This window comes from Drosophila novamexicana, unplaced genomic scaffold, assembly GCF_003285875.2.
Source record: "Drosophila novamexicana strain 15010-1031.04,08,12 unplaced genomic scaffold, DnovRS2.1 tig00000008-arrow-pilon, whole genome shotgun sequence".
NCBI lineage: Eukaryota > Metazoa > Arthropoda > Insecta > Diptera > Drosophilidae > Drosophila > Drosophila novamexicana.
Genome location: NW_020824765.1, coordinates 3,632,982 through 3,655,259, shown reverse-complemented (window position 1 = coordinate 3,655,259; position 22,278 = coordinate 3,632,982). Strand labels below are relative to the sequence as shown.

At 41.5% G+C, this 22,278-nt stretch overlaps 1 protein-coding gene across 18 annotated transcripts; it reads right to left on the bottom strand.

Moving 5' to 3' along the window:
* Positions 1–86: 86 nt before the first annotated feature.
* Positions 87–20,350, bottom strand: LOC115760793 (patronin). Of its 18 annotated transcripts, none has more exons than XM_030702320.1 (24): positions 20,043–20,350; positions 15,707–16,018; positions 15,561–15,649; positions 15,364–15,499; positions 15,047–15,297; positions 14,887–14,987; positions 13,621–13,773; positions 12,189–12,296; positions 11,656–11,841; positions 10,721–10,783; positions 10,412–10,555; positions 10,217–10,346; positions 9,776–10,136; positions 9,443–9,544; positions 9,026–9,172; positions 7,103–8,842; positions 6,414–6,650; positions 6,149–6,347; positions 5,564–5,638; positions 5,226–5,297; positions 4,506–4,610; positions 2,942–3,004; positions 1,530–1,812; positions 87–1,459 (listed from the first exon to the last, which is right to left on the bottom strand). In XM_030702320.1, the coding sequence occupies exons 1-24, from the start codon at positions 20,070–20,072 to the stop codon at positions 1,315–1,317; spliced, it is 5,232 nt and encodes a 1,743-aa protein (XP_030558180.1). In that variant the 5' UTR covers positions 20,073–20,350; the 3' UTR covers positions 87–1,314. The 18 variants fall into 18 exon arrangements, with proteins under 18 accessions (XP_030558180.1, XP_030558152.1, XP_030558231.1 ...); XM_030702292.1 differs by having other exon boundaries at positions 2,828–3,004; positions 20,043–20,344; XM_030702371.1 differs by lacking the exon at positions 4,506–4,610.
* Positions 20,351–22,278: the final 1,928 nt, after the last annotated feature.

The window sequence follows — 22,278 nt, the reverse complement described above, 5'->3', positions numbered from 1 at the left end:
TGAATAGTTCGATTATCGATACAAATTATGAAAGAGCCATTCGAAAATATTAAAAAGAAATACAAGAAAACCAAATCAAAACATAATTAAGAAACGAGTGTAAAAAACTTGCTTTTTATTTATGTTTGCAAATGTCAATAAAAAAACAGGATGAGTGTCATTAGGGACTAAGGTGCACGGTTGAGCGGTCTAAATAGTGTGTAGGTTTTTTAAACAGAGGCTAGACAATAATTTCTATAGTTATGTTGATGGCAGTTATACGCTAACAATTTGATATATCCTTTTACAGGGCCCGACCGCTGCGGACAAGTTGAAAAAAGCGTGAAAAGCCAATCGAAAAGATATTTAAAATACATTTAAGAAACGACTTAAATAGAGACTTTGCAGATAATCGATTTGTGTAATACAATTCACGAATTTTAGAGTCCGACTGCGTTGCCATTGGAGCATTTGACTTTTGTAATGAAATACATAAGTGTGTGCATTTATTTATGTAAATTCAACACGATTAGCATTTCCATTGAGTTTGTACAACAAAGACAGCTTAAGGTGTCAGCCAGTTAAGTCTTTTTTTTTTTCATTTTGTTGCATAGGTATATGTATGTATGGTAGGTATCCTTTAAATATTAGTTGTATTATTCCTTTTTAAATTTGCATAAAAAGTAAATATTAGTTAGTCTTAAAATAAATAGCTAGTGGCGTTAAAATTAGTGTCGACTGGCGAAATTGTTCAGAGCCCTTGACAGGGGCAACACAATAGCCCGCATTTGCCAAAGGACAACAAAAATTTCGCATAAAAAAACTTCATAACAATTTAAAACAAATTAATAAAATAAAGAGTTTCTACAATATCTGTGTTGTTCATTATCTTCAAATTTTCTGCTCATATCTGTGTGTGTGTGTGTGTGTGTGTGTGTGTGTATTTGTTGTGTGCCTGTGTGTTTTCTATATGTGATAAAAAAATCGTTAAATTATCCGCTGGATTTTATTTTGGCTTTTGTATCGGGAGTTTTCCTATTGAATTTTTTTCTTGCTTTTATGCTGTATACATTAAAATGAAATATTTTTATCGCATTGTATTAATAAATACAATATTTTAGTAAATTCCAATTTGTTGCTGTCGCTCAAACATGTGCAATTAGTTATTAAGCCATAATATGCCGTACCCTGCCCCAGAGTCCCGAGCCCAAAACCCAAGCACTGCAATCGCTCGGTGCCGTAGTAAAACTTTGAATTCTCTTTGCTTTCGCAGTTGATTTAAGTTGAGGAGGTTGCAGAATAGTTAGCCGTGGGCCAAGTTGCTCCACACTCGGCTTAAATCACAAGCGCCATGTCCTTTTTGCTGGGCAACTGCACCCGCTTGCCCTGCCACAGCGAGTTGTGTATTGTGAAGGCGTCTATCGTGACGGTCAGATGCTTTGTGTGCACCTGTGAGAAGCATTTCCCACCTGAGTTGTATCTGAAGGGCAGACAAATTAGCGTCTCACTCAAAATACTCATGCGTATATATACAACTGGACAAGACTCACTTGAAGAATTTATCGAACATGACTTCGTCGACTTGACTAGGTCCCGTGCCGTACAGCTTCGTCACTTGATCCGTCTCCGGCACGTAACTGTAGAGGGCGCGGAATTGGCAGCCCGCATCCCGGAAGAGTACGAGAAAGTGTTTGGCCTCCGAGCGTGCGATCTTCTCGAGCACTTTCTGTTTGGCTTCACGGTTAACGGCGCCAGGAAAAACGCAGTACTCAACGGCATTTAGTATAATGCCGCGATTTGATTTGGCCGCTGGTTGTTTGTACAATTTTGGACCTGTGGATCAACAAAGCATATCAGTAACGCGCAACTGCAAATGCAGCAGTAATTTACGTGGTTTTCTACTCGGTGTTAATGGCAAGCTTCTCATTAAAAAAAATAAATAAACTTCTACAATTATTTGCTTCTTATGCAGGCAACGTGCGAACTGATCATACAAAACATTAACTCATATTTAAACTGGGCCCTCAGATCACACTCTGGATTACTTTTGCTGAGCTCATCTGAGGACCTGACGCAGTCGTGGGTCCTTCACGGCGTGAATATATAAAATATATTACGCTATAAAAGACCCTTTTTCAGCGTACTTTCCAAAAGTTTTGTACTTACATTTGAGCTAGCTATTCTAATTGGTTACAAAATGTGAAACATTCCAAAAATAAAATAAATATTACAAATATGCAACAAAATCATATAAATCTTAAAATAATAATTGCTTGCATTTTTGCCTTTGATATCAATAATTTTAGTAATCTTTTTTCTTTTTGTTTTTTTTTTTTTTTTTTAGTTTGCAAATGTGAAGCGGTTAATTCGGGATTATATTGGATTTTTTCATTTGTGGCATTATTTAATACTAAAGACACAACTCGGTTTGACTATCGAATTCGTGGATTTGACGACGCAACGGAAGAACGAATGGAATTGGAGGACTTGCATCCGGAAACGCGCGCACATTCAATTTGTGACAGTCCCTAGGCACAAGTATACGGCGTATATTTGTATACGGAAAACTGAATTGTATGTAGTAGAGATGTCGTAAAATCATAAATGTATGTTGTTGATCAAAAAAAATGTAAATAAGAAGAATACCAATTGGTATGGTTTCAACAGAACTGAACAATGAATTGAACTAAAAAACTAAGAAAAATCAACGAATAAGTGAATATTCTATGAGGCGTTCCAAAGATGTACAAATGATGTATGAAGAACCAATATGTATGGTGTATGTACGATTATGATGGTTGTTTTGAGTGGATGTATAACTGAGAATTCTTTGAGACTAAGTACAAACCCGAGTATTCCATGATTAAAGACGTATCGCTTGATCCATCATCAAATCCGCGACGCTTCGATATCAAACCTGGCGGCAAAGAGCCTGGTCCAGAGGGAGATGGCATATGCCTACCTGATGCCGCCATTCCTGGTGACGGTGCTCGCCGCGGCGGAGTGGCCCGTCCCAGTCCCGAATCTGTGTCTAACCGGTAAGCGAGCAGATCGAGCGTTCATCAATCATCAGTCAGGCATGCATTGATGCACAAAACACAGCCACGCCGCAAGCACCAACAACCACAGCCATAGAGACAGAGGGGTGGATAGAGAGAGAGAGAGACAGAGCGGGGCAACAGTTTCAGAGTTGCCATCCATGCAGTATATTCATTCGGTTGATGCATTTCGATTTTGTTATTGGTTTGGTTATTCGCCACAGGATGATGTCGATGGAAGCGATCGAGCGATGAATGTTAAGGCATTGATCGATTGAGTTAATAGATATTTAGTTTCGTTTTTCATTCACATTTCATTTGTTGTTATTTCAATCAAGAGTTCGGGTTTTGTACACAAGTTTTTTTTTGAATTGAAAGAAACGAGAAATAAAAGAGAAGGTGTGCATTCAATTTAGTTAAACAATTTTGTAGATCGTTCAATGTAGTATATACACTTAAGGCCTAAATATGATCTGTCTGAGAGTGCTTGAGTGCTTGAGTGTGTGTTTATGTATGTGTGTGCGTGTGTGTGTGTATCTGTGTGTTGATGTGCAGGCGTGTTTGGGTGCGGGTATGTTCATGTGTGAGTTAATTCACAATTTCGGGAGAATACAAAATGACAACCCTGTTCCCCAAAAAGCGGACAGTACAAGTCGAAAGCAAACCAGAACCACTTGCGAATTATAAAACGCTTGCAACTGGCAACTGGCTGTTGTCTCAGTAAACAAATATTGAAATAGAAAAAATGCCGCCACCGCTTTCTTTTTCCACTCATAGAAAAACAAATTATTCAGCAAATTAAATCAAATTACAAACTTCATAAAAAATCAAAATATCTTCAATTTTCTATAAAAAAAGTATGAAAATATATAAGTATATGTAGCAATTTCTTTAAAAAGGTAAAGGAACTTTATGTACTTTTATATATTGAATTCAAAATATATAATCAGAAACCAAAATACTTGTCGAATGAGTAATGCAGGTCAGACGGGGATACTTCTATGAATACAAATAATTTTATACTAATATCAGGATTTACTATTTTGAAAGCTTGTTACTCGAGAATTTTGCGTTTAATCCTGCATTACTTGCAAACAGTAAACCAAAAACCAAAAAGTAATAAAAATACAAAACAAATTTTATGTTTAAAAACAATGAAATGATACACAAAAAGTACAGATGAAAATTTGATCTATCACCTGCAACCGACGATTGTTCAGAAAAGATATTAAATTCACATTGCGTAAATCAGACTAATTAATAGTGAAGGACATAGAAAAAAGAAAAGAACTGCCACCAAATACAGTAAAGACAAAGAACCAAAAAGTAAAAGTATATTCATGATTTAAGCTACAACACAAATTAAATATGAAAAAAAGGCAAGAGATAACGTTAGGTAGAAATAGAGTAAAAGTAAAAGGCAAGCAGCTGTTTTTTAAATATTTTTTTTTTGTTTTTTTTTTTTTGTAGCTGTGAAACGCTTCTTACCGCACAAATTCATTAGCGAATTGGATTTTCGGCCACGGAAATTAAGCGTGCTCCCCTTAGCAACTGATATACGCGACAGGGTGCGGCCCCTTTCGACGGCTGGCTCTGTAAAAAGTGGCACCACGGAGGCACGGGGAGAGCCGAGTGCATAATACGAATATGGATCAAGTTCAGTTTTCTTACAGTTTATCACAACACAAAATATGAGAATGCAATTGGTAAAGTAAACTTAAGCGACTTGTCAATTTTGACCTCTGACCCAAACCAAAAGTGTTAAAAAAGAAAAAATAATATCAATTAAAATATCCAGAAAAACCTTCTGTCACCCACAGCGATCTTCGAGGCAGGCTGTGTGAATTTTCCCCAGTGCATATGCGGGTTAGTTGTTTATATCTTTTTATCAACTTGCCATTGGTGTGTTAAATGTATAATATATAGTTTTTTTTTTTTTTTTTAATAGTGTGTTTAGTAGTTGGGGTAATTTAGCGTGAGCTAGCGCCTTAACTGATAATAGATAAAGTAAAAGAATGTTTAAAACTGAAAACAGTTGTTAATCAGCGTCTAGGGACTAGGCACACAAGTCCAAGCCAGCATATATGTAGTTTGTTTTTTTTCTTATGGATATTTCGCTGTTGTTAACAATAACTAACCAACAAAAGCAAGAGTAGAAAAACAAAAGAAAACAAGAAAATATCTTAGTACTTGTTACCCAGCACCAACCTCTGGAAGTTTTGTATGATCCCCGTCGTCCAATCGGAGTTGAACTTGTGCTGGGATAATCATCGGGGGACTCTGTTGAACGAGATTAGTAGTTATGGCTTAACATAATTATATTCTTGACCCAAATGATTGTGTTATAATAAACTATATTAGCTGAAGTGCTTGGAAATCAAAATTATATATCAAATCATACCCACAATGCCCCTAAACTAAACTAAAATAAATAATAAAAAGCAAACACTATATAAAATCATTAAACCAGTTAAAAAGGGCATGCTCTTATCGTAACTAAATAGAAGACATAAACAATGAAATTAAGAGAAATAAACATAAATTACCTTTAACTGTAAGGGAGTCTTGCGAGCCCCTATAAAAGTCTCTTTTCATTGAATTGGAGCTTAGTTGACCGTAGCCTGTACAATTTAAGGGACAACCAAGTTAAAACGAAACGAAAACATAAATTAACAAATTGGCAAAACATAAAATTACTAAAATAAAACGACAAAAATTAAACAAGTGAACACAACAAAGTTTGCAATTTCGACGTGCCGAAATTAACACACATACAAACAATATACACACATTTTACAAGGATTCTTGGTAAAAAAAAATAAATACTACAAATAGGATATTCGATGAAGACAAGAGCACGGTTCAGATATCAAATCGACGGATCCATAAAGATTAATCGTTATTCTCAGCAAGAATAAATTGTATACATATATGTCCGAATGAAAAGTGTTTCAAATCCGATTGAAGAAAATTAAATTTTGAAGCAAAACTGTTATCCCTATAGTCTATGTCACGGACAAGGGTAAATTCTTGTAGGGTTCGAAGAATCCTTCCGCTCCACAAACGGCTGTGAATACTGTTGTTGTGTGCCCAATTTTGGAAAATATGCAGGAGTTTAACGGAACGCTCACCGGTTAGGTTTGAACTTGAGCCTTTTTTTCCCCGACTGGATAGGCTTGAAGCCTCACTAATGTCCACACTGGCGTCGTCGACGTGGATTGTTTTGGGCCGTGGCCTAGTCACACGTTGCTGTCTAAGACGCGGCGTGGACGCGTTCGAAGACTGTGGCTGCAGTTTTACATGTAAATCGGGCCGGTCCAGAGTTTTACCCTGCAAGAAAGTGGATTAGCTATCAGTATTTGTACACCAGGAAATTTAAGATTAGTTTCGACTTACTTCTCGCTCGGCTTCCTCGATGGCTTTTTTTAGTCTATGTTGTTCCAATATGGCCGCACGTCGCGCCACCTGTTCCTCCTTTTTGCGCGCGCGCTCTTCCTCCTTTTCCCGCTCCTTTTCACGTTTTTGGGATGCCTCTATCTCCTTTCGCGCCTTGGCCTCCTCTTGCTGCTGTCGGCGCTGCAGGGAAAGCAACATTATCTTCTCTTTGCGACGTTCCATTTCGTCCACGGATTCCTAGAAGCGAAGATAAACGATAAGTCAATGTGAAAAATTATCTTGCGCTAATAAAAATACCCTCATACCCTCAGCCTAATTGGTTCGGACAACATAACAAATATAAAAGATACACCTAAGTAATCAATTTTTTAAAAATATAACAGAGTTTTAGAAAATAAATAAATCAAAATGTAAACCAAACACGGGCAATACGCTATACTTTCCTGAGCCTACTAAGCTATTCGTCTAAATAACTGCTCCAACTTTTCAGTTTGGATTTAACAAATCGACGAACTTGAAGCGAGGAGTCGTTGGTTCCATCCTCAACAAAGATACGGTTCCATATTCATCCTGATATGGGTACATCTTGATTCAGTGCAGACATTCAACACTATTGTATACCTATCCATAAACAAACTAGATCTATCTCTACCCACTACGATCTGGAATATCAAATTGTGAATTCTTACCGGATCTAGATTGGTCGCATCGGCGCCAATGACCAGCGCTTTTTTCTTAGCCGCCTCGGCGCTGCTGCTGCTATGTTCGGCTCTTAGTCGAGATGGCGAGAGCGGCTGTTGCTGCTGCTGCTGCGGCTGATTGGTGAGGTCCTCGAGATGCCGGCGCTCGTGAACATTGGGTTCGGCCGCCGATGCTGTTATTTGGCGCAGCTGGATAGGCGGCTCGTCTGTATATTTGTTGTAGGTTGCGTTGCCGGCTGGATTGGCATTGGCATTGGCTTGGACGCCGGGGAAGTTGTGGATGCTGTGCCTGGCAGCAGACGCGTTTTTGGCCTCCTCGCTGGCAAAATTGTTGCTGTTGTGCAGTTGACTTAGCGATTCACGTTTAAGGACAACTTGGTTGTCCACATTATCCCTGCTGGGCTCCTTTTTGGGTGACTTTTTGGCGCGCAGTGGTGGCTTCGGTCGCTTCGGCTGATTGTTGTCGAAGGATATGTAGAAGCCCTTCTCGGGCCGCTGCTCCTCGCCGCTACCACTACCGTTTCCGTTTCCGTTGCCACCCCCTCCACGTGGATCCTGAAAGCTGTTGGCCTGTATGGCGGGGCGCGAGGGCGAGGGAATGCGGTAAGTGAGATTGCCGCTGGTGATGTTAAGCTTATTGGAAATCAGCTCGCCGCTGTCGTAATCCTCAGAGCTGCTGCCGCGTCCGCTGTGCGCCGCCGGCAGCTGCTGCTGCTGCTGCTGCTGTTGCTGTTGCTGCTGATGATGATGAAGGCGTTGCTGCTGCTGCACCACAAAATCGGAAATTCGAGTCGATTGCATAGACTCGATAATGTTGCGCTCTAGCTCTTCAACATCTTCCTCGTCGCCGATGAAGCAAATACTTTGCGGCGCCATCATGTCCTCGTGCTGTCCCATTCCCATGGGCTGGCCCATGTTGCCCTTGGGTGACCGATTGTCACGCAGATTCGTCAGCGACTGCTGCCGCTGTACGCCGTTGGCGCTGCCACTGCCTCCTCCGCCATGTATCCGCTGACCGTGTTGTGGGGAAGACTGCACCTGGAACAGATGCTGCAGTTCTCCGCCGCCGCCGCCGCCTCCGTTTTGGTGCAGCACAAAGCCCTGAGACGTGCCAGCGCTGGAGGGCGGCCGATTAGGCCAGTTTTGCTGCTGCTGCTGTTGCTGCATCTTCTTCTGTGTTTGCCAGGCATTGACATCCAACAGTGGTTGCTGCTGCTGTTGTTGCTGTGCCTGTTGCTGCTGTTCGTAGGCGGCCGCTGCCGCCGAGTGCGCCCAGGTGCGACGCTGTGGATGCGGTTGAGGCGGGGACTCGTGCAGGTAAAAGTGATTTGCCGGCTGGCCGTACTCATCGTAGACGCTGTTGCGTTGCTGGTGCTGCTGCTGGTACTGCGGCATCGGAGGTGCTCCGTAGGGGGAGTGGTTGTTGTAAGGGGCGCCATTGTCGCTGTAGATGCTTTGAGGCTGCATGTAGTGAGCGGGCGGCGACATGTACTGTCCGTGCTCGTTGACGTACTGCATGGGAGGCATCTGCATGGGCTGCTGTTGGTGTGAATGGTGCTGCTGCTGTTGCTGCTGGTAGGGATCGCGGCTGGGCGGACGGGAATTGTAGGCGCTGACTGGCGCATTAAAGGCCTGCGGAAGATGCGGTGATGAGCCAAAACTTTGCTGCATAGGTCGCTGCTGATAATGGTGCTCAGCCAGATGCTGCTGCGAGCCATACGTTTGCTGCTGTGGATGCGGTTAGCAGGGAGGAAGCACAAAATACATTCATATGGTTAGTCGAACGAACGGGCAAACAAACGATATATATAAACAATATAACAAGGCACAAAAGGAACAAACCGAAAAGTGTTTCTGTTAATTTGGCAATTGGGTGAGATGCAGGGTGCGCTTCGTGGGGGGCTGGCTTACCTGATTCAGCATGTTGGCTATTTGTTGTGCCTGCATCAGCTGCTGCGCTTGCAGATGCTGTGCCTGCATTTGGCTTTGCTGCGTGGCCAGCCGATGGATATCCTGTTGGATATCCTGCAGATTCATGTTCATAATGGCGATGCTTTGCTGTTTTTGTTTTCCACACATCCATGACCAATGTTAGGTGTGTTAATGTATATTTGCACGCGAGTGTGTGTGTGGTGTTTGTGTGTGTGTGTGAGAGTGTAGTGTATACAATTGTTATGTTTTTGTCGAAGCAACCACGAACATAGAATAAACGCAATGGAGGGAGGAGTATAAAACGAGAGAGACAAGCGAATTAACATTTATCCGGTGGGTTAGAACAAGCTGGGAATGGACACACTGAAATGCAAGTTTTGATGCAGCTAAACTCACTTGGTATTTGTCCATGTCAGCTGGATCTATTTCCGGCGTACGCTTCGACTCGTTGCTCATGGTCTCCCACTTTAAGACGTCGGGACACGATTCCAAGTCCTCCTGAAATCGACAACAACATCAATTAATATAAATGATGAATTTCCCTTGAAGACACATTAAACTCTATGGCTGCCAGGTTCTAACGACATTTTAAAGTATTATTATTTTAGCTCATTCAGCTGCTTGACTAATTTGCTATAACTTTCCATTCAACTCTTCTGATTCAGTCTACACATTTTATAAAGGGACTTAGATAAAGGGTAAAGTTAGTTTATTTAAAGCTTTTACAACCTGGCAAACTTTCTCCTGATGCCGCAGCACTGCCATTTCGATTTTGCGCTTATCCTGCTCAATGCGGCGACGTCTCTCCTCCAGTTTCATCCGCATCGTAGACAACTTGGTGGCATTCTCCAGGGAGCGTAAATCATCGTCACAGGTGTCCAGCTGCCAAGCCGCCGGACTCGCTGGCATGCTGCTGGTTGAGGATTTACGCACGGGCGTGCTTTCCGGATCATACCCACTCGATCTGGCGTCATTATAGTGGTCGACTGTCGAGTAGTCCCTATCGATGGAATGTTGCTTGTTCCGCGCCGGCAACGGACTGCCCGCATTTGAAAGATTATGCGCAGAGGCCGTTGGCACATTGTCCGCACTGCTAGCAAATGAATAAATACAACCGAAGTTATTCGACTGCATAACTGAAGGAAGTCATGTGAGGATCGGGGAACCCACCTTGCCTGTCGACGCATAGAATACTTTTCGGTTTCGCGATCCTGTTTCTCAGATCCCGAATCCGTGTCGTAGCCCAGCTGTAGCGTGCCACGAGCATCTGCAATAGAAGAGCGCACTGCCACGGCCGGTTCTGCAAAAATAAAGGCAGTTTATGAAGGAGGAATCAAGGAACCTTTTTACTATGTTTGTACATACCCACGCTTGTATTGGACAGCTTACGTTCTCTGTCCCGTTCGCGCTCGTAGCGGCCCAGCGTATTGAGCTGATCCTGTGAGCCGCCAAAATTCTCGATAGTCAACTGCGAGTCTTCGCTGGAGGAGTTTCGTCGCGAGCGACGACCTGAAACATCATAATTCATAATGAGTTTTTCATATAGTTCAGCACGCTAGAGGATCAAACGGAGAGCGGGAAAATGGTTAAATAGGGTCAACAAAATCTTATGTACATTCATCACACACACACGCACGGGAATTCAAACAGCGACTGGTGAGATTTGTAGCATACCTGCGAAACTTGGACGCCGGCTCTGTTCCCAGTTACTTGGTCGGCCCGCAGCGACAAAATCGCCTGTTTCGATTGTTAATTCAAGAGCAAAATTAATTTTTTAAAATAAGGTAAATAACTATACACAAATAAATATAAATGATATTTAACAAAAATGAAGATAAGAATGAAAATGAAATAAAAACAGAACAAATGGTTTTGTGTTGAACAAAAAAAAAATTAAAATTAAATTAACTCATGAATTGATTTAAGCAAATCTCTCATCTTGCTTGGGCACCCTTATTCTCTTGGTATGAAAATTGTATCTTGACAAGAATCTACTTTTGATAGAGCTTAACTAAAATATTTTCTGAGCCCGGATTAAATCTAGCACATGGTTGCATTTTTCTATACAGTTTCATCCAACGTAGATTGTAATGTGGATATTCAACAAAATAAAAAGTTAATTTATACCCTCTGTTGATTCTGTCAGGGGTAGATTGACTCGGCTATACTGGTTAGACTTTTTGAGAAAACATTATCCTACATTTTTATAGACTAAGATTATTGAAGAATTAATTCAATATAACATCTATAGCTATAACACAATATAGTTAACTAAATGGAGAGAATTAATGATATCAGCTAAAGTTTCTTCAGTTAACTTATTGCTTATTTAAAATATTTTCTCTTGCAGCTCTGACTCCGTGTGAAGATTAAGAGTTAAGACTGAGTAATTCCTGTTATCCTACATTGTGATCTTGCCAATGGCATATGATAATGTGAAGATCATGCGGTCTCGAAGTTGAATAAATAGAAACAATTCCATGTGCTACAAGTAAAACCGCATAATTATTCAGGTGGCTACACTCTGAAACTTAATTAACGCAAGTGTGGGATCGGACACGCGAGAGGGGAGCAAAATAAATGAAATATGAGTTAAAAGACTGGCAAACCTCTCTCGTCTGCTTTCGACTCGACATTGTTCTTTTCTTTTGCCTGACGCAAGCGAGCTGGAACCAGGGGCTCCTGCTGAGACTGTTGCTGGTGCTGATACTGCTGCTGCTGCTGTTGCTGCTGCTGCTGCTGCGAGTGCATGGATGAGAGTGTGGTAATGCCACGCGACTTGTGCACGACGAATGCTGACACATGCGAATCGAGTAGGGAGGCGGCGGTAGCGGTGACGCAAGTGATGGCAGCGTTGAGGTGCGCGTGGGCGTGGGCGTGGAAGTGGGATTCAGTTAGGCGGAAAGGCGCATTTGTTGTTGTTGTATTTGCATTGGTGATTGGATGGTGGCAGTATTAAAGCATGTGTGGGTAGTTCGGTGGTTCGGAGAAAAGAAAGAAACAAAAAACGTAAATTGAATTAAAAATAAACAAATACATTTTTCAGGAAAGCGTATAACTGTGCAAGGGCTTGCAAATGAACTTCAACTTAAATTCAAGTAACTCAATTATAAATAAATAAAATAGAAGTTAAGTTAATTACCTTCGGCCTGGTTGCCATCAAAATTATTTGACTGCATCGTTTGATATTCGGTGGGCGGAGTTGACCTGCGATTTAAGGCGCCGCCGCTGAATGAATTTGTGTGCGGAACTAAAAATAAAAATGGAAATTCACAAACAAACAACAAATAAATTCAGTCCCATAATAAAACATAAGTCATAAAATATACATACATCCAAAAATTAACATTGGTACGCTTCATAATAGCAAAAGCAAATATACATGAATATAAAAACAGAGAGTGGAGTCGCAATCCGTGGTGGTCTTTGCAGATTACAAATATTGTGTAAGACCTAAGCTAAGCATTTAACAAAAATAATTAATGAAGAAACATAGGCCTTTTCAGAAAGGAAAACTAATAGAAAAAAGGGGCAAAGATGTGAAAATTTATGCAGATGGTGAAATTTCCGAATCCATAATTTACATATACCCCTAATCGGAGCTAAGTCGAGCTAAGTCGACATGTCTTTTTGTCCAATGGCTAGAGACTTGAAATTACTTTGCTAAATTCTTTGTAGAACCAGAACAAAGTATATACGTATGGGAATATCTCATCATTTTTATACTGCCCCCAATTCCGAAATGCAAGAGCTCGTTTTAAAAGCTAGAGCATTAGAATTTCGTATATACACTCTTTCGTATTATGTTATGTATGCCTTCATATTTTCATGAATATCGGACGAGAATATTACAAGGTATTCAACATTAAAAATCTTATCGACGCAAGCTGAACTCTTACTCTTACTCTATGGCTACATTTGTCTTCTGCAAAATTTAATCTATAAGTAGCTGAACAGTTCAGTGAGGGGTAAAGGGAATTAAGCAGTCGAGCAGACTCGTCCACAGCGTTCTTACTTGTCAAGACTGGATACGCTTCCTTTTAAATAAAAGCCTGGCACCCGATACTTTTCTTCAGCTTTTGATTAGTTTAGTTTTTGTTAATCAGTTAGTCCAAGTCAGAGGGTGCAGTACATAAAGTGCTTCAGGATGTTTTAAAAAACATGTCTCATTCAAATCGACACGACAGTGCACAGCTTCTACGTGTAGAAAACCTATTCGCGATGAGTGCAGCGATGCTTTTTGTCAGAGTGCATTTCGATTCATTGTGATTATGATTAGTTATCTTATGCTACAGTAGTTGAGTATTAGTTTGTAATTGCAAGAACAAAGCGGCGACAAAGTGGGCTTGGGGAATTATCTTCAGAAACGGAATATGGGCAAAACAAGCAAACGAACGAACAAACAATTAAACAATCAACAAACAATGAAAATGCAAAACATTCACGTTAAGAAACGAGGCAACAAACAAATGGAATTGAATGGGGGAGAGGAGGTCACACACAAAAAACACAGACAGATATGCATCTGAAGGGTCTGGGACCCTCAGATAAATTGCAATAGAGAAGAAGTAAACCTTGAAACGGCGGCCGATTCGAGGGTGACCCAATGGGCGGCTGGTCAAGATCGCTGCGCAAATCGGGTATGGGCGTAACGGGCTGCATTGTGAGGCCCCTTCGATGGCAGATTCCGTGCTCATTGGCGCCCTGGCTGCGCCTTGTGATGACATCTACGTCAGGCGTGAATCGATCAAAAGATACAAATTGTTGTGGATTGTTGTCGTTGTTAAACATATTGTTGTCGTTGTTGTTGTTGTGGTTGTTGTTGTTTTTGTGGTTGCATTTGTGTGTTTGTGTTGAATAAAGAGAGTATTAACACCCGTTCAGTTGGTGATTTGTGGTTTGCACAAGCGTTTGCACATAAACAAAGAAAGAGAATCAAGTATAAAATTGTTTTGATTTGAATTGAATTCAGTTTATTAAGTTATCTACTTCATATTGCTTCCAAGATGGTTCAGGTGCGGGATGACGGCAGCCGGATAAATGAACAAAATTAAATGATTATGGTGCATGATTGGGCGCCAATTTGTCGACGGTGATTCATAATTTCTGTGACGAAGGAGGGCAGAGGCAACCGCAGTAAGTCACTGCAATTTCCTATTGCTTTCCTTACTCGGGTTTACTCGGATTTAAAGGCGCCAACAACGGGTTAGTGTTTCGATTGATCAACCTTTAACTGCCTACAACTACCATTGCTAAGTGAATTTATTCTGATATAATTAACGGGCTTAAGTAATTGTAGAATGTGCCTAGGATATGTGCCATTGGCCGAGAGATTATTGTGAAATTCTATTTTATCCGATTTAAAACATTATATGGAATTGCGATACGTGAATCTCGATAAGTTGTTGTGTTTCGCAGTTGTATCAGCTAGCTGAGCCTGGACCTATACAAAAATATTGTTTTGCTTAAATTATTCGAAAGCTCAAAAGAATCCCATTACCCATTATTCCAGCCCAAGGGTTACTGACACTAATGGAACTGTTGGCAAATTAAAAGTTAGTTCAAATTGTTCTAAGAATCCTATTTATAATAAGGCAGCCAAATGAAAATGCAGCTGAACAAACCGAAAAGAAAGCGAAAAATGCAAAGCAAATCAAAGGCGAAATATGCTTGTGGACAGGAATTCACAGGACAACAAAGACAACGACGACGACGACAAATAATATACATGCCCCGGATGGAAACACACAAAGGCCAAAGGGTTGGGTACTTGGTGGGCCGATAGGTTAGTTGGAATGCGATGCGGTGCATAGTTGAATTGAATGTGGACCGTGACTTACCCTGTCCATCCATGCCCGGGTAACACACACATTTGGCCGGGTGTATCTCGAACAAATTGAACAAATCCGTCAGCAGCAACACCAGATTTAGTTTCATTGAGCTGTCGATATCGAATCAGAGTTATGTCATGCTTCTCTAGTAGATTCATCGAGCACTCACCCTCGCATGTACGTTATGTCCTCGGGCGTCATGTGGAAGACGCCGTATGGCAAATGCTTTTGTGAAAAACTGCTCACCAGCAGTATATTGTGTATGGAGTCCTCCACAGCAGGCAGATAGTTAATGCGCACACTCGTCCACGGCACCACCTTGGGGCAGTAGTAGGAGATGAGCAGCGCCAGGCAAATGCCATCGCACAGATCTTGAAAATCACGCACTGGCGGTATATCCGGCGTCTGCAGACGCGTACCCTGCAACGCAATCAAAAATAATGATTAACAATCGAAAAAATGACTGATCCTTAACGTTATTCTTACAATCTCGTCTGGCACGCTGCTTTCTAGCTCCTTGACGATGCGCTTTTTAAGCGCGGCGCATGCATGCGATATCCAAGCGAGCAGGCCCTGTTCATAGGACTGGCCTGCAGGCGCCTGATAGTTGCTACCAGATATTCTGCAAATTAATTTAATAAGTTAGCCACATGATTGTCAAAACAAACTCGTGCATAACTTACCTCCGTATGGCCGCCATGACACGGTCACCCGACGATATTTCCTTCGCATAGAGAACCATCAGCGATTCTATCACAGACATGTGGGCGTTCTGCAAGAATCTGTCTTAAGAGTCGTTCACTTAATGCAAGCGCTAATTGGAACTTACAATTCGCAACGGATTCGTTTGAATTAATACCGTTTCGGTAATGGGCATGTCCGACGATTCGGCCACGGGTACACCCTTGCGCGCTAGCGTCTGTAATATTGACCAGTGATTTAAGCTTTGGTAGTTGGGGTCGGAGTACAGATTGGACAGGGTCTGGCAATAAAGCGTCGCATTGCCCAACTCCACAACGATCTGAGGCTTGAGGCGCTCCTGGTTCTCGTGATCGCGATAGAACGGCTCCTTCAGGTTGTCCGGCACGCGATTATTAAAAGCTTTCGAGAGCAGCCATTTAACGGAAGCACGTTGACGAGCCTGAAAAACATGTGCAGAGCGTGTTGCCAATTTAATCATTTGTTACGTACTCTTTGGTTATGTTTTAAAAAATATATTGAGTGCTCGAGTCGAGGGTAGCCGAATAGGAGGTACCCTGACCCCAGCCAAGCTTCCATTTTAAGCATTCTAGCTTCCTGCCGCACACTACGTCATGTTCTTGGATAACTTTGGTGTCTATAGACCGATTCCTTTGCAACTTTAGGTTTGATGTACTTAACTCTTATTATTGCTGAGTTATGTCAAGTCTCCAACTCTTATATTGCCAAGATCAATGGGTTTATACATCCTTGGCAAGCATATATAGGTCGGAATAGCTTTCTTCTCCCTGTCACAGACATTTAATGGGTTCGGAGCATGCAAAATTATTCTCGGCGTGACATGTGACATCTTTATTCTCCATAAATATTTGTACGAGTGATAGCTGCGATAACATCTATAAACTAGAGTGATGCCATTGCCATTCATTGCCTGCAGTACGAAGACAATTGTATGCCAAGTTTCTGCATCAGATCATCAGATCAGCCGACTATCTCGGTTGTCATTCCATTCCAATGCTATATATATGGGTTCTTCATTTTACATTTTACAAGCGAGGCACGCGAGAATTCCTAGCTGAGAAATCTCTGAAACCAATTTCTTATTCAATAGGAACATCCGCCTAGTGGAAAGAAAGGTTTTTAGAGAAAAGCACAAATTCAGCAGCTGGATAGCCAAAGCAAATCTTCCACCAGCGCATTAAGCTGAATTTTAATATTGCAGCAATTAAGTAGTGCACTCTGCAGTTCAGTCTGTGTGCCTGTCAGTGTATCTGTGCCCGTGGTAGCCGCTGCTGCATCTGTGTGTAGCCATGCGTACAATCTTCAATATGAGTTCGATAAACTCGCTGGTGTTTGGCTTGGCGTGCGCCGTTTCTTCATTGTGTCTGACCGTCTGTCTGTCCGTTTGGATGGTCACTCAGCATGAAAAAGAGGGAATCGCCATGCCCAGACCGAGGCCGAGGCTGAGGCCCAGGCCCGTGGCCAAACTGTGTTCACTTTTTGCTGTTGTAGTTCTTGTTGTTGTTGCGGCTTTTAGAATCTCAAGTGCAGCAATTCCTCGGCAGCCGAGTTATTTCCATTTGCAACTGCATTTTATACTCATGATTTCGCCACAGTCTCCGCCGCGGCCCATTTTCTTAGAATCAACTTGAGAATTGCCTCTTATTAGTTTCTACTGCTACTTTTGCTCAATTGAAACTAAATGGAATCTTATCGGAATGGGCGCAGACATCTGACAGGTTGGATGAGAGAAACGATCAGTTAATTCCCTGCCAAGATAAGACTCACAATTTCTAACTGTGATTCAATTTGTCTTATCGCCAAGTGAATCCATTTTGTACAAACATATGTTCACAATTTTGTATCTTTATGGAATGCGGCTGATAAGCGCAGAGAAATTCTTGTTTGTTTTCTTTTTATTTTCAACTGAGGATTATGTTTAAGATTTGTCTTTGCACTTATCAAACTGACCATTATATAAATAATAGATAAGACAAGGTAAGTAACTTTTATTTACTAATGACTATCTTCTAACTGTCATATATATCTGTGTATTATGCAGGAGGTTATGGATCTAAGCTAACGTTAGTTTAAGCCAAGTTTAAAAAACGAGGAGCTACAATTATTGTTTAAAAGGGAAAAACATTTCATTGAGTTGATCCACGATATATTTTATTGGTTTTGATTGTTTAATCTTTAGTATCTTCTCTTTCTTTTTATAATTATAAATTATGTAAATTTGTCTTGCGTCTGATTAACGAGTGTTAATAATACTTTATTGGCTCGAAGAAGACTTTTTAGTCATAATAATCCTAGTAAATACCTTTTAATGATTGACATAATAATTAAAATTATTTATACCTTTCTAAATTATTCAAAAGTTAAGTTTGAAATAAAATCAAACTAAATATTTTCACATAAAAATGAGCAAAAAATCTCCCTCGATTTTTTGGCTGCATTATTTTGAGCAACAGGTTAACGAGTGTCAAATATGTTGGCGTAGGTCGTAGACCGTCGAACTATGCGAATTGGCCAACAACAAGTTGACTGGCGGACAGGTGGACACACTTCCTGTGCAACCAGTTTGTCTTCTCATACTTTCCAGCCCACTGGCAACAAACTGCAGTTTTTTTTTCCGTTGTTTCTGTTTTTTTTTTTCTAATACAAACATAAGTATGTGCACACATAAATACTCCTAACTCAAATTTCAAAATGTAAACACTTTGGAGCAGAGCAACAACAGCAATAAATTGCTGCTGGCTTTGACGCCCACATGGATGGCATAGATAGATCTGTTATGTCTCTGCTAGTCTGTATGTATGTGTGTCGAACATATAAATAAGTACTCAAGTACATGCATACATACGTATATGTGCAAGTGTCTCTTTTTGAATGCACACACACACACACACATACAGGCATTTCATATGGAAATGCTAAAATTCAAATTGCGGCTTGGCGGTATTTATGATTTTGTCGTTATCTTGCCGTTTGGGTCTTGTTGTGCTGTTGTTGTTGTTGTTGGCTGGCTGGCGTGCCAGAGAAATGCGACGATAGGCTAAATATAAATGCAAAAGGAACACACAAAAACTCTTTGCCTTTGACAATTGTGAGCAAACTTTTTATTTCGTCTTTTTTTTTTGTTTTTTTTTTTTTGGATAATGGAGAGAGAGCGAACGCCAGAGAACGGACAGCGCAGACATTGTCGGCGATTGCTTGCGGCAGCTGCTAAGCGTGCGCTTTATATTTAATGTGGGCTTCCTTTTCTTTTTGTTTTAAGAGCCCATAATGCGCTAATTGCTTAAAGAGCTTTGCAGCAACAGCAAAAAAAACAACAACAGCAAGCAGAATGGCAGCTAGATAAACAGTTGGAAACGGTCGATTGTGTGTGAGACTTTTAACTTTCTAGGGAGCTGGTCTTATTTTTTTTTGTGGACTCGGAAGGGGGCGGGCAGCACGCACGCAAGCAAGCAAGCACACGCCCATTTACATACATACATACATATAAAATTGAGAACTTCTGAAGGTTGCCAAACTGTCAAAGAGTCAGACAGTCAGTTAATCAGTTACATTTTTAGCTCTTTTTTTTGCTTTTTCTACTACAGACAAACATACATATATATGGATATGTATGTAATTTTTTTTTGTATTTAGCGATTAGGTCATGCAACAGCAGTTAAAACAGCAACAACAAACAAAAGTTTACGCAAAGTGGCAGCAGCAACAACAAGAGCAACAGCAACCAGATAGAAAAGCATTTTCCGGCTGTGGAACCAATTTATGAATGGGAGTTTTAAAGTTGATTGAACAGCAGCGGGTTGCCAATGCCAATACGAAGCAGCTGGCCACACTGATTGCTCTGCCTCTGCCGCCGCAGCCGCCGCCGCCGCTGCTGCTGCTGCTGGTGCGTTGTTGTTTGCATTGGTTTTAAAACCAGTCAAACGGTAAGTAGGTGTCGGTCGCATATTAAGGCGCTCACCACTTGGCCGGTCAGTGGGAGCGGCGGCGTGGCGTGTGCGGTTACCTCAGCGCACCATTTTGGCAAAGAGAGTAGGTGGCTGAGCGTTGACGTAGACGTTAGCGTCGCTGCGCTAGTCCACAAAGCCGTTACGCTTATGGCCAGCGGCAGAGGCGCAGGCAGCGTTTGATGAGCGCATTGCAAAGGCGTTAAGGCAAATTAACGACGGCGGCGTTCAAGTCTTTGGGGAGTAACTCTGACGGCGACAGCGACGTCGGCGCCGCAGTCAGTGCAGGAATTTTAATGAGCGCGATATTTAGTTTGCGAGCGCACATTCATACATACATATTTATTAGTAGCACTTCACACATACCCACACACACACACACACACATTTATGATTGTGTACGTGTGTGGGAGCGCGCACGCACACTAAAAAAAGCAGGGCATGGTGGGGATTAGTGTGGGGTCAGGGCATAGCATATGTAATGGCTAAAAATATGTTTACCTGTCGTATTTCCTGTGTTTCGGCATCCATCTTGGAGATGTGAAGATGACGATGACACTGCACTTTACCGTTCACCGAGCCAACGACTTTGACTAAATTCTTTCGATGAAATTGTTGTTGCGGTTTGAGTTGCAACAGCGGGGGCAACGTCGGCGGCTGTCGGATGTCACTGGCTGTCCGACGCCCAGTCTCCGCTGCACTTGCAGTTCACTTTTCTTTTTTCACTGGCCAAGCGGTTTATTGTTGTTGTCGTCGTATTTTCCACACTTTCCTTATTATGTTGGGGGTCTCTTGTTCACTCTCTCTCTCTCTCTTTGACTCTTTGGCTTGGAATTTTCACTTCAGCCGTAGAGTAGCCTAAAAACACGCACACAAACATACATAAATATTTATTAGCACTTTTACAACTATTTTCGAATTTTTGCAAATTAATTGCCCGCACGCATTTGCCAACAATTCGCGAAGCACAGCACAGCAGCAGCAGCAGTAACAACAACAACAACTACGAACAGTAACAAAAAACACAGAAAGAGGAGAAAAACTAGCAAAGGAAAAATGTGAATCATTCACTGGGCGAACTTTGCAGTGGGCGGCAACAGGGGGATGGCTTTGCCGTGGAACTGTGCTTGGCACAATAACAGAATAACAGAAGCAGAGCAGCACAGAGCGGAGCAGCACAGTGCAGCAGCAGTTGCGCAGCGGCAGAGGCGCAGCGACAGAAGCGGCAATGAGTTTTATTGCCTGGCCACAGCATCAGCTGTTGCAATTTGGGGCCACTGTTGACACAGAAACGCACTTTTTGAGTAGCTCGCGTCAGTTTTCGGCTAATTAGTGCACAATTATTGGCGTGGCAGTTGCGCTTTTTTGCAATTTTCCACTTTTCCGCGATTGCAGGCAGTAATAAATGAAAACATTTTTCTTTTGCCTTGCTTGTTGTTGCTGTTGCGCTCGCCGTTGTTTCTCTCTCTTTTGTTCGCTATACACCGTTGAACTGGTAGACACTGTTATGCTCTTCGCTCTCATTGGCGACTAGGCGTATGATGACGACGGTGACTGCGGCAGCGACGCCAACGTTGACGTCAGTTTGCGAGCAGCAACGAAATGATGACCGAAAAATCTGACTATGGGTGCGTGGTACACGCATATTCTCCTTAAATTTCGCATTGCTTTACCGCCTGGATTCATACAAATGCATTTTACACGCTCCGCGCTCGATTCGCATTTAATTTTATACTTTCTATAAACTTCAAATGCACTAAAGATCGAATAACAACTTGCTTCTTCTCTTCCAAAATTTTCTCTGAATGTGAGTGTTGTACAGCGGCTAGAGATTGTGTTTAACAGCACTGAAATTTTCTTGTAGCCAATCGGCCATCCGCCACAGCCTATCAAATCGAAACTGTTATTAAATCGAATCATGTGAATCATAAATATGCGAACACACTCATAAAACAAATTTTTGCATATTTCTTAAGTAACCGCGAAACTTGTCTATATAAAAAGCAATAAAATTGGGCAATCAAAATTTCAATTATATCAAATTTAAAATTAATGGGTTAACAAATTTATCATACATTTTAAAGTAAATAAATTTATTTTAAATATAGTTTTTGTGTAAAAACATTATTTTATTAGCCATATCATGGACAGAAACCCGACTATAATTTCCATCGTTTAATAAACTTCGCGCCTTCTCAAACGCCTTTTCCGAAGACGCACTGGAGGCGGGCGTACCCAAAATCCTGCAACTGACTCGATATAAGAGTGGAAAATTATCCTTATTGGTGTGCCACCAATTCAAAACGTCGTACCCATCGCTTAAGGGCACCTGTAGATCTGAATATCTACGAATTTCCTTCAAGATTCTATCCTCAGATGTGTGCACGGCAACAAAATCTGAGAACAGGTCGTCATCCAACTCCTGCTTGATTCGAACTTCGGTATCTGTACTTTTGTTTTCAAGAGGACTGTATCTTTTCATCAGAATTTTGCACTCCTCTATTGTCTGATCCTTTTCAGCCTGTGTGCATTGCAGCAATTGATTAGTAGGTGGAAAAAGGAACATGGCCATTTTATGGGGTTTGCCAATATGATTTTGTACTAATGATTCCAAAGAATCAGTCAATCTCAGCTTCATTTGTGATTCTATTTTGGTTCTACACGGACTACCGCACAGTTTTCTCAGTCGGTGAATATGTGGGATAACCAGATGCAGCGTTGGCGACATCTCGTCCTC

Excerpts from the sequence above, each read along its gene's own strand:
- LOC115760793 (XM_030702292.1), bottom strand. The coding sequence starts at position 20,072 with ATGGATGCCGAAACACAGGAAATACGACAG. Across the intron at positions 10,784-11,655 it reads GTCGAAAGCAGACGAGAGAG|GCGATTTTGTCGCTGCGGGC; the intron begins GTTTGCCAGTCT and ends CAATCGAAACAG. Across the intron at positions 4,611-5,225 it reads ATCATACAAAACTTCCAGAG|AGCCAGCCGTCGAAAGGGGC; the intron begins GTTGGTGCTGGG and ends CACTTTTTACAG.